The 12,169-nt window shown below is 40.1% G+C and overlaps 1 protein-coding gene across 1 annotated transcript; it reads right to left on the bottom strand.

Moving 5' to 3' along the window:
• Positions 1–42: 42 nt before the first annotated feature.
• agxtb (alanine--glyoxylate and serine--pyruvate aminotransferase b) lies at positions 43–5,649 on the bottom strand. Its single transcript, XM_085438319.1, has 11 exons — positions 5,290–5,649; positions 4,670–4,862; positions 4,481–4,545; positions 2,847–2,947; positions 2,689–2,759; positions 2,518–2,602; positions 2,296–2,394; positions 2,044–2,113; positions 1,020–1,115; positions 681–809; positions 43–352 (listed from the first exon to the last, which is right to left on the bottom strand). The coding sequence occupies exons 1-11, from the start codon at positions 5,563–5,565 to the stop codon at positions 245–247; spliced, it is 1,293 nt and encodes a 430-aa protein (XP_085294445.1). The 5' UTR covers positions 5,566–5,649; the 3' UTR covers positions 43–244.
• Between the last annotated feature and the right edge of the window lie 6,520 nt (positions 5,650–12,169).

Genomic DNA, 12,169 nt, shown 5'->3' on the forward strand with positions numbered 1-12,169 from the left:
AATAAAGCTCACTTTATTGACATTTTCAGTGCACTCACCATGGGCCCAATAATATCTGTTTATTTATTTCATCATTAGCCTACTTATACAAGAAAAAACTGTGTTTTTCTAAAATCCCTGTAGTCATAAAAGCATTCCCAAAATGTATGCACAGTTCCAACTGTCCTTCATACGGACACTGAGTGTTCTTTTCTTTAAATTCCCTAATGAATTAGTACATAGTCAGTGGTTTAGGAATATGCTCTTAAGGCTTGCTTTTTTTGCAGTTTTTCAGAGCATCTGCCAGGGCGTGCAGTGCCATGTCAGCATTAGTCTTCTCACAGTTGTATCCCATCAATCCAATCCTCATCACCTAATTAAATGAGAGATGGAAAGCACATTACATGAGTATACTCTGCAGCAATTCAGCAGGATGATTCAGAAAGCTGCTCAGACACCAAAGTGATGACTTTGCTGTTGTTAAAAAGCCATTGTAATTAAACCTGTCACACAGTACCTGGAAATGGTCCTTAAACATTATATCTTTGTTTGTCTGGATTAGTTTGATTCAAGACAAGATATGCATGTTAATTTAAGAGAAAAGGACAACAGGACAGGAAGCTGAAAAGCTAGAACGCCCTGAAACTACTACTACACATCAGAATTAGTTACCACCAATAATGACTGTAAAATTAACTCACCATGCCAATGGAAGGGCCCAGTCCTCCTGTCATCTCCATGTGGTGATGTTTCATGATATATGTCAGCATCTCCCTCCAGTCGTAGCCTTCAGGGATAGCAATGGTGGTGACGGAGGGAAGCCTCAAATCCTGCAGGACACATATAAAAAATGGCTTTCGTCGCAACACAAGGAAAACTGCTCCAGTGAGTTTAAAAGCAACACAAATATAAAGCTAAGTTGTACAGTGTTGTTTTGTTTGTCTCTATTATTTTGTTTCATGTAAATATCCCCTTTATTCTCTCTGTGTATCTATGTTTTCATGGCACCACGATGCTATTTTCTTGCATTTCTGTCTCACTCTTTCGGGGACGAATAGCTTGAGGCCCAGATCCTCCAGTCCTCTGTACAGGTAGGCTGCTACCTCCTTGTGCTTCTTCCAGGACTCCTCCAGCCCCTAGAGGGAGACAAAGATTTATTGTGTTTAGAAATAAATACCTAAAAGGGTAGGGACTTGATCATTGATAGTGTTCCTGTCAGTAATACCAACTCAGAGGTTACTAAACAGACAACGATTATAACATTTATTTTGTTTGACTGGGATCACTCAGATGCCTGGAGTCTAAAAGATCATGTAACTACCAAAGGAAGCATGCACATTTTGCCTCACATAATTTACTCCATTAGTTAGCACAAACATAAAAGAGAAGGCAGTTCACTCACTAAAATACTGACTGTATAACATACTTTTCAGTTAGATAATTTCAAAAGACAACTCACATCCTCAGTTCTCAAAAAGCTGGGGCACTGTGCATTAATTGGCAACAGATCAGTAACATGATTGGGTATAAAAAGAGCATGTCAGAGAGCAACATATGTTTCCATGGCTTCATATTAGCAGAGCCCTGCAGTCCAGACTTGTGACTAAACATCATGAAACAAAAGACATGACAAAGAAGAGCCAGGACGGTCGAGGAGCTAGAATATGATATTAGACAAAAATGGGGCAGCCTTCCTCTTGGTCTCTTTAGTTGTCAGACGCTTATAGGCGGCTTTTAAAAGAAGGGATGCTACACAGTGATAAACAGTACCCTATCCCAATTTTGTTGAGACATGTTGCTGCCATCAAATTAAAAAATTACCCTCTTTTCATAAAATGGTCCATTTTGTCAGTTTAAACACTTGATATGTTTTCTGTGTTCTGCTGTGAATGAAAAATGGCTTTATGATACTGTAAATCATTGCATTCTGTTTTTATTTGTACTTTGCATAGTTTCCGAAACCTTTTTGGAAATCTGTGTTGTATACAAAGAATAACAGTATCTAGAAATTACAGATTTTTTGTTCAGAAATGTGACTGAAGAAGTTGGGAAATATCCCTTTACCCTCTCAGCAAGAATGGCCAGACTCTCTCTCAGGGCGAAGAATCCAGACACTGGACCGGTGTGGTGGTATCTAAAAGCCACATGACACAATGACACTTTTACAATTCAAGGTTTAGTAGCTTGAATAATATTTTTGAATTTTTTTTCTCATTCTAGGAGTTTTCCTGCAACATTTAACTTTAAACTAAAGTTTAGAGGGTATTTGGAACTACCAACAATCAGCTTGTAATCAGTTATCTGCTGTGGACTTACACCCTTGCTGGTTTGCCATCGCAGCCCCAGTAGTTGGACAGATGTGTCATATCAAAGAGGTAGGAGACTGGTTTTGTTTTCCTGTTAAACATCTTGTGGCTGTGCAGAGGAGATAGCATTGCCTGAACTACTTTTTGCTTTTTTGTGTGTTTTTTATTTTAAATATTTGTAACAATTTAGGATAAGATGCATGCATAACCACTCCACCGTCTCCCTCCTTACCATGCTCTGTCATTAAAAGAGATGGGTGCTGTACCAGGAGGTGCATTCAGAGCCTTTTGAGAACCAGAGTAGAGGATATCGATATCTGGAAACACAATAAAAGACGGATTAAATCCCACACAGGCGCATCTGATGGTAGGAGAGGAAGTTGATCTTTCATCACCGCCTTACTTTGCTTGTCCATAAAGATTGGTGCCGCACCGAGTGAAGCGACTGTGTCGACCAGGAAAAGGCAGTCATGTCTGCGCGAGATGTAACAATGAGGAGTGAGAAATATGACACTATAATCTGTTATGCGCTGTTTTAGACTGATGTGGTGGGAGGCTCACTTTCTGCAGATGTCTCCAATGCCATCAACTGGGTGACACAGACCAGCAGAGGACTCCCCGTGTGTGAGGAAAAACAGGACAGGCTTGTGCTTTTTTATGGCCTACGGCGAGATGTGAAGACAAATTTAATCATGTGTGCATGGTGTAAGTGAATCTTAGTGATTTACCCAACTTAACCCTTACATACTGTTCAAATTTCATGCCTTCACAGATTTGTTTCAGCCACGCCAGGCTTTCCCTCATAATATACAAAATTTTAAAGTACAGCTCTATTTAGGATGTATCGATAGCCTGTCTGACATAAATAGATGATTAAACCTTAGTTAATGTTTCAGAAGTTTTATAGCACCCTTTTTTGTAGAAAAAAACATCTACTATCACATAATACCATTTCTCTAAGGCATGAAGACACTAACAGCCATAATGATTTGAATATATTTTATTGAAAGTGACTATGGTAAGAACATCCTGAAATGCTAGGATTTCTTATACAACTCTTTATAACCATTACAACACTCATCACTGCTATATGATTAAAAAATCTCAATCACTACCATATATTATATAATACCATAACAATGAATATTAACAATATTCATTTAACATTAATTAAAACTTTGAACACAAAATGTGCTTATTGCAAACTAGTCTGTTTGTTCACAGCAGTGACAAGAGTGCGTGGGACCTGCACATGTGTTCACACACTCTCTGAAATGGCAGCTCAGGTGCCTTTATTATCTTATGACGCCCTTCAGGCCTATTTTGGTCTTGGTCTCTGTTCTAATCTCACTTAGGGCAGAATAAATAGATTTTAATAATCATGGGTGGCATGCTTGCAGGTGTAAATGTAACATATTTTCCATTATTTAGAGTTTGTCTTACTGTCCACTCAAAGTGCTTTGAACTGAAAGTTACACTTTAACTATTCATTATAACAAATACCTCATATACTTATGGCCAGTGTAGAGTCACCAGTTAACCTAACATTGATGTCTTTGGACTGCAGGAGGATCCCAGAATACCCAGGAGACCATGCAACATGCACCCCAGCCAGGATTTAAACCAGGAATCTTTTTTCTGTGGGGCAACAGTGCTAACCACCCTATTTTAAATCTTGTGTCAAGGCACCATGTCTAAATTCACCCTCTGACCACTCTAGGTTTTTTTTCCAATTGTGCACAAAATATCACTGAATACTGCAAAGCTTGTTTTTACTACTTCACTGTTTTGAGATCCCCTCCACGATCCTTCACAGACCAGCAGGACAATTCTGGTGACAGTGTCAGAGGACAGTGTCATGGTCAACCTTTAACTCTGTCACCACTGGCCCATACAAAAATACAGACAGACGTGTATTTTTTGTGTCTTTGTGCACACAGACATGAAACACACACACTTGGCAAGTACAGTTTCACAATTTCAAGATTCCCTAAAACCAACGTTTTCCTTTATTTGACCAACACTGACATTTTACAATACTCGCTTTAGGTATATTCATCAAAGTTAGGGCAGAAAGAAAAGACTTGAACAATATGTAAGGATTAAAAATCTCACCTTTAGCATCATGGGCTCGGGCGGATATTTTTATTTTATTTTATAGTAATAATTTCTCCTTCAACAATATCTTTAAATACCTGCTCAATTTCCGTATTGGTGAAATATCCTCCAGGCGTTTTTACCATTCTTTGTACATTGGCACCTACAGATAAAAACATATTCTCTGTAAGCTACTGAATAAATACATAAATTGGCTAATAGTTAAACAATCGGTATCAATGTAGTGTACTTATTAAGTGTGCGTAAACCTGTGCGTAAACGCTTACCCATCCTCTCTGCAATTTCTGCAACGCGCTCTCCCCAGATCCCGTTGATGGCTATGAGCACGCTCTCTCCGGGCTCCACCGTGTTGAATACCGCACACTCCATAGCCGCGTGCCCGGAGCCGCTCATAGCTATAGTCATGTTGTTCTCTGTCTGAAAGGCATACTGGATTCCTTTCTTGATGTCATTCATGATCTGTGACACGAAGTGAAAATTGGAAATAATTTCAAGTTTAATTTGTCAGGAATGGTCACTGTTGACGCTCAGGTGGGCTGTGCGTAATTACGCACAAGCTTATGTCCTAAGGATACATTTGGTCTTTTGTTGTTGTTGTTTTTAAAAATAAATTTTAACATGAAAAAAAGACAGAGAAGAATTTTTGGTCTGAGTTATTTGTGTGCCAAAAACAACTTAAAATCAAAAATTTCAATCTAATAAAGCAATTTTAGTGGTAAAAATGATGATTAGGCCTTGCCAAAGCAAAGATGGAAAACAAAAATATCCACTGGTCACAAACTTACAGAGCTAGTCCAGATTCACCACATTAGGAAGCCGTTCCTATTTCCCAGATAAAAATAATTTGAATTTCCAGTATAAATTAACTCAAACAAAAAGCACTTACCTCATACATTTCTGGGTGCAGGTGACCAATTATTGGTCTGGACCCTGCAGCTAAGATGCGTGGAGGAACGTTCGACGGTCCCGGTCCGAACAGGTAACGAAGAGGCACCTCCAGTGGTCGCAGCATGCATGCCGGCGGCGGTATAGTGACGGAGGACATGGAGCGGTCCTGGCGCAGCAGCACTGGCGCGCTCCTCGCGGCCAGCGGACCTTCGAGGGCCGCTGATGTCTGCTGGGCGAGCAGGGCGCCCCGGCTGAACAATGCCCGCTGCATCATGGCTGATGACCCGATACTGAGAAGCTTGCGTCCGGTGAGGTCACTTATGCGAGACAGTTAGACTGAACCGGAGTGTGTGACAAGGTGAAGATTTAAAACAAACAGGTCTTTGACCTGCTGGCCACGAAGTGTTGTGCGTCACACTTAAGGGTTGGCATCTTGTGCATGACGACACACCAAATAGCAATGCATGTAGTAATGAGAATGTACTGTTCTACACATTTATTTATTATAGCCTAGTTTTTGTAGCTTCCTGTTCTCATGCTAGAGATAGTGGAAGCTTTTAAACTTTTTTTTAACGTTTTAAACTTTAAACTTTAAGCCTCTCATATCATAATTTTATAAGGGCCTTTTAATGTTGGAAAAACTATATGTGGAGATTAAAAACCATTTTGGGAAACCTTTCATTGCATTAGTAATAAACGTGTGTGGGTAGAACTATTAAACATCCTAGTGACACAAGTTATTCAATACTGTTTAGTGTAATTTATACTTAAGTTATGTCTGGCCAAGACTGTCCTGTAAAGACTCAGAGGTCTACTACAGCTTTTACAGTTTGGATCCACCACAACTGGTTTTGGTGACTCATTTCTGGTCTAAATCAACACACTTGACTCTTGAACTATGTGGAAAAATGAAGTCCTACACTTGTCAGCTTAGAACCAGTTGAGGTGAGTTTGTAGGTTAGTTGATTTTGTAACTGCAAGTATTCAGTCTGTAAAGAGGAGTTTCCTCTCAGAGAGCCAATCTGCTCTCTCAGCGGAAGAAGTGGGGCAGGGAAACAAACAGCCACACACCTACCAACCCACCCACCCACCCACCCATCCACTCATATGAACACAACACACTCCAACAAACAACTCGGGCTTATTATCTAATGTGTATGAGTATTGACATATGCTATTATGTGGGGTCGTTCTCTTGATAAGAAACAAAAATATAAATGATCATATGGTTATTACACAAGTGTTTTCTTGTTTCCAAACAGAACAGCAACCTATAGATTTACTGGATATCGGAAATCCAGATAAAGGAGGCAGGATAGAGATATTATATTTTTAAATTAAGAAAAAAAAGTTGTTATAACTTTCAGAGCTACTGGGCACTCTTCACTGCTTCCTCCAAGCTGAACCTCAACATATCTTATTTGTAGTGAAACAGCGTCTATGCTTCAAGCAACAGATGCATATTGGACAGCAATTTCCAAAGCATTAAGTTGAACATATAACTTGATCAGGAGTTGTTCTGTCTGACTTTATAAACGTTTCTACAAATTGACTACAAATATAATCTAGTGTTTGATTCCTTTGCTTTACTTTGACTAATTCTGCAGCATTTCTCAGTTTTTCTTCAGCAGGGTCAGTAGAAGGTTCTGGGTAAATAATTAAACCACTCGTAAGTAGGTGGACTTGGTTTATCCTATCACTGGCCTTTGCACTGGACCCAACACTCAAAATCCACTAAAACAGAGCAGCAGGAGGAGGAGGAGCAGGGGAATGATCAACAAAATAAAGACTGTGAGCTCCTTCCCATCTAACCACAGTTAGACTTTTTGAAAATGGCTGTTTTTATGTTTACTAATAATCACAATACTTGCTAACAGTTGTGATGAGAAAGTAGACCCTTAAACATGATTTTTATCACAGTCCAGTGCAGCCAATAGCATGCTATATTTTACTTGAAGCATGTATATTTTTCCCCTCAGTCTGTACTTTACCCCATTCACTTCCCCAAAACATCATGGGTGACCAACTCCTGCACTGGGGTGGACCCTGATAAGTTCTGATTGATTGCACCCTTGATTCTGCTTATGGGTCAGACTCTGTATTGATTGTCTGATTGATTCAGGTGAGGGAGGTGAAAAGGAGAACTACACAAGTTTACAGTGTCAACACAAGTACAGGAAGTGCAGAATTATTAGGCAAGTTGTATTTTTGAGGAATAATTTTATTATTGAACAACAACCATGTTTTCAATGAACCCAAAAAAGTCATTAATATCAAAGCTGAATGTTTTTGGAAGTAGTTTTTAGTTTGTTTTTAGTTTTAGCTATTTTAGGGGGATATCTGTGTGTGCAGGTGACTATTACTGTGCATAATTATTAGGCAACTTAACAAAAAACAAATATATACCCATTTCAATTATTTATTTTTACCAGTGAAACCAATATAACATCTCCACATTCACAAATATACATTTCTGACATTCAAAAACAAAACCAAAACAAATCAGCGACCAATATAGCCACCTTTCTTTGCAAGGACACTCAAAAGCCTGCCATCCATGGATTCTGTTAGTGTTTTGATCTGTTCACCATCAACATTGCGTGCAGCAGCAACCACAGCCTCCCAGACACTGTTCAGAGAGGTGTACTGTTTTCCCTCCTTGTAAATCTCACATTTGATGATGGACCACAGGTTCTCAATGGGGTTCAGATCAGGTGAACAAGGAGGCCATGTCATTAGTTTTTCTTCTTTTATACCCTTTCTTGCCAGCCACGCTGTGGAGTACTTGGACGCGTGTGATGGAGCATTGTCCTGCATGAAAATCATGTTTTTCTTGAAGGATGCAGACTTCTTCCTGTACCACTGCTTGAAGAAGGTGTCTTCCAGAAACTGGCAGTAGGACTGGGAGTTGAGCTTGACTCCATCCTCAACCCGAAAAAGCCCCACAAGCTCATCTTTGATGATACCAGCCCAAACCAGTACTCCACCTCCACCTTGCTGGCGTCTGAGTCGGACTGGAGCTCTCTGCCCTTTACCAATCCAGCCACGGGCCCATCCATCTGGCCCATCAAGACTCACTCTCATTTCATCAGTCCATAAAACCTTAGAAAAATCAGTCTTGAGATATTTCTTGGCCCAGTCTTGACGTTTCAGCTTGTGTGTCTTGTTCAGTGGTGGTCGTCTTTCAGCCTTTCTTACCTTGGCCATGTCTCTGAGTATTGCACACCTTGTGCTTTTGGGCACTCCAGTGATGTTGCAGCTCTGAAATATGGCCAAACTGGTGGCAAGTGGCATCTTGGCAGCTGCACGCTTGACTTTTCTCAGTTCATGGGCAGTTATTTTGTGCCTTGGTTTTTCCACACGCTTCTTGCGACCCTGTTGACTATTTTGAATGAAACGCTTGATTGTTCGATGATCACGCTTCAGAAGCTTTGCAATTTTGAGACTGCTGCATCCCTCTGCAAGATATCTCACTGTTTTTGACTTTTCTGAGCCTGTCAAGTCCTTCTTTTGACCCAATTTGCCAAAGGAAAGGACGTTGCCTAATAATTATGCACACCTGATATAGGGTGTTGATGTCATTAGACCACACCTCTTCTCATTACAGAGATGCACATCACCTAATATGCTTAATTGGTAGTAGGCTTTCGAGCCTATACAGCTTGGAGTAAGACAACATGCATGAAGAGGATGATGTGGACAAAATACTCATTTGCCTAATAATTATGCACTCCCTGTATTTTGTCCTCTGAGTCCAAACAAAAAGTACACAGTTAAAAAACAGCCTTGCATGTGATTCAGGCATGGAAAAGCTTCACAGCCATTTGTCTGAGATCCCCTGCTTCAGTTAGTTGCCAACAAATTTTACAATTAGCTACACTCTGCTCAGCACCTCTTCTCTCTGTATGTCTGTATCACTCTCTGGGATTAGTCTCAAAACAATGATTAATGTGAAAGTAAAGCTTGGTGAAAGCATTCTTTAGGGATGTGTCCACTTTTAGGATGGGAATAAATATTTTTTCCTTATCAAAAAGATATGCAGGCAAAGCAGAAATATTTCCAGGATACTTGCATCTTGTTGTGCGGTCCTTTGGGTTCTTCATTCAGATCCAGCCAGAGTTTCAGGTCATAAATCCACTATGACTATGAACTGCTGAGACAGCTTTTCTGGATTAGCTTGCATCTCATCTTACTGAGTCACTTAGTGAATTTAAAATGACCTTTAATGTTTTCATTTTGAATTTACTGAACAAAAAAAGGCAATTTTCAAAAAGACATTCCTGTTTGTTTGTCATTTGGCATCCCATTTTATACTGTCTTTGCCATAGTTAGCGGAATTTGAGAGTGACCACTAATCTCAGCTGATATACCCAAGATATAGTGGTAAAAAAATGTTTTTCATTTACCTTTTAGGGCCCCAGCTGTGTGTGGGACGCTGGGATAAAGGCCTGGGCTCTCGCACCTTCACGCAGCTGACTGACCATGACGTAAATATACTCCATGACGTTCAATTTGTCCTAAAATTTTCTTCCCCTGGGCACCCTCTGTGTTCACCGAACATGTGACAAATCATGTGACACTTTTTGGCTTTTACTTCAGCTTTGTTAAAACTATTCTGACACCAGACGTCATCCTGCAGGTTTTCCAAAATTGTCATCTAACAATAATGCTACTCACACAGGCTGCCCTGCACCAGTTCTAACTACTCAGTTTAGCCTGCACTTGTTTAAACTGTCCAGTACTCTCACACAGTCTTTCAATAACCTATTATCATTCAATATGTTGTATTTTATGGTACATAAATCACCAAAATATCAACATCAGCAACAAATCCTGCACAGATCAAATGTCTGAGTAAAACAATGTAAAATGAATCACATGGACGTCACATGGAGCCCAACCTTTATATTTCTAGTTTTTCAAGCTTGATGTTCTTCTCCAGCCTCTTTAGGGTGCAGGCAAATTGTGTGCTAAACTGCACAGAAACAATTTGTGTGCTTGATCATATTTGAGCTATTTGAAAGATTGAATTTGAAAATGATCTGTTTTCTAAGTAACTGAGTTTATGCTTTTTCCGGTGACAGTGGGGGGGGACATTGCTTAAATTTGTTGAGTTAGTATCTTCATAGCACATTGAAAATGAACCTATTTAGTATTGTTGTGTAATGCAGCAGTCTGTCAGATGAGTTACTCATCTGACAATGTTAGAAAATCATGGGTCTAATTGTCTGTTTTGGATATGCTGCACTTTGTCCTGCAGGAGTTTACTGGAGGATAGCAAACTAGACACGTGGGTGTGTGTTTGCACGTCTGGGCACGCAAATCACATATTTGCCTGTAACTGATTGGCTCCACTGAATAGCGTTGTCAGCCGGGGTTCTTTCTTTCCATTTCCACATACACTGTCACTCATCCATACTGACATGCTGACAAATAATTTCTTATAGTTAGTTAGTTGTGTTTTTATAACTAAATTATCTCCTGTTTCTTGCCACAGTATTCATGCCAGGATGTCAGAAATGCCTTTAAGGCAAAGCTTCAGCTCCAGTGGCTCTGAAATGGTCACGATGGTGCAGAGACGTCTCACAGTATCACAGTAATCTCACAATAATCCTGGGTGAAAGGGAAGTTTTGAGCAATAGTGAACTGATAATTAACAGACCTATAACAGATTCGCTCCAAACAAAGTGCAAAAAACATCGAAATGACAGTTGACTGAGGTGCATGTGGCCACCAGTAGGTCAGATGTCAACTGCAAGAGGAGAGGACAACTTTCATGAGAACACAAACATTTTGTCACACAGTCAACAGACAGCACATGTGTGAGCATGTTTGTGATTCTGGCCCAAATGGAACCTCATAGGTAAACAAGATGATGTACAAACAAGAAAATAGAATTAAAGTTTCACTCAATGGACAATGATTCATCTGATAAATGACCAGCACTGACAGACAGTCTCTTGAAACAGACTCAGATTGTTCCAAATAAAGTCCAGTCACATGTTCAGCTGACAAATTATAGGTATGTAAAGATTATTGAGGCACAAATATCGAACCTCTTTCAGAAAGTTACATAAACTGTGAGACGTCTCTGCACCATCGTGACCATTTCAGAGCCACTGGAGCTGAAGCTTTGCCTTAAAGGCATTTCTGACATCCTGGCATGAATACTGTGGCAAGAAACAGGAGATAATTTAGTTATAAAAACACAACTAACTAACTATAAGAAATTATTTGTCAGCATGTCAGTATGGATGAGTGACAGTGTATGTGGAAATGGAAAGAAAGAACCCCGGCTGACAACGCTATTCAGTGGAGCCAATCAGTTACAGGCAAATATGTGATTTGCGTGCCCAGACGTGCAAACACACACCCACGTGTCTAGTTTGCTATCCTCCAGTAAACTCCTGCAGGACAAAGTGCAGCATATCCAAAACAGACAATTAGACCCATGATTTTCTAACATTGTAGTGGAACAATACTGACAGACACTGACATGCGGTTTCTGCCACTTTTAGCTGCTGTGTAAATTAGCATTTTGTCCCAAACTGGAGTGCAAAAGTTATGGTCCAAATGAAGGACGCTGGAGGCAAACTTAACAACAAAAACAAAAAAATCATATATGAGGCCGTAAACACAGCACAAAATAGAGAACACAGAAAAAACAAAGCAATAAACAGACAAACACAGGAGATCACAGAGTGACTCAATCACAGAGAGAGGCACAAGACACTGAGACAAGGGAAGACAGGACTATTTATACACAGAGCGTGATTAGGGAAGTGCTGAGGGAACCAGCACAAGTGCGGACAATGGAGGAGGAGTTGGAACAGGTGGTGACCAGGGCGTGATGGTTCTGCAGTGATGTTACCTGCTTG

Source organism: Copadichromis virginalis, linkage group LG18, assembly GCF_057382275.1.
Source record: "Copadichromis virginalis isolate Kocher_CV1m ecotype Utaka linkage group LG18, C_Virginalis_male_GT1.1, whole genome shotgun sequence".
Lineage (NCBI taxonomy): Eukaryota > Metazoa > Chordata > Actinopteri > Cichliformes > Cichlidae > Copadichromis > Copadichromis virginalis.

Coding starts and splice junctions, on each gene's coding strand:
- agxtb (XM_085438319.1), bottom strand. CDS start 5,565: ATGATGCAGCGGGCATTGTTCAGCCGGGGCGCCCTGCTCGCCCAGCAG. Junction 4,546..4,669: donor AGAAATTGCAGAGAGGATGG/GTAAGCGTTTAC, acceptor TTTTATCTGTAG/GTGCCAATGTACAAAGAATG. Junction 810..1,019: donor AGCTATTCGTCCCCGAAAGA/GTGAGACAGAAA, acceptor TGTGTCCTGCAG/GATTTGAGGCTTCCCTCCGT.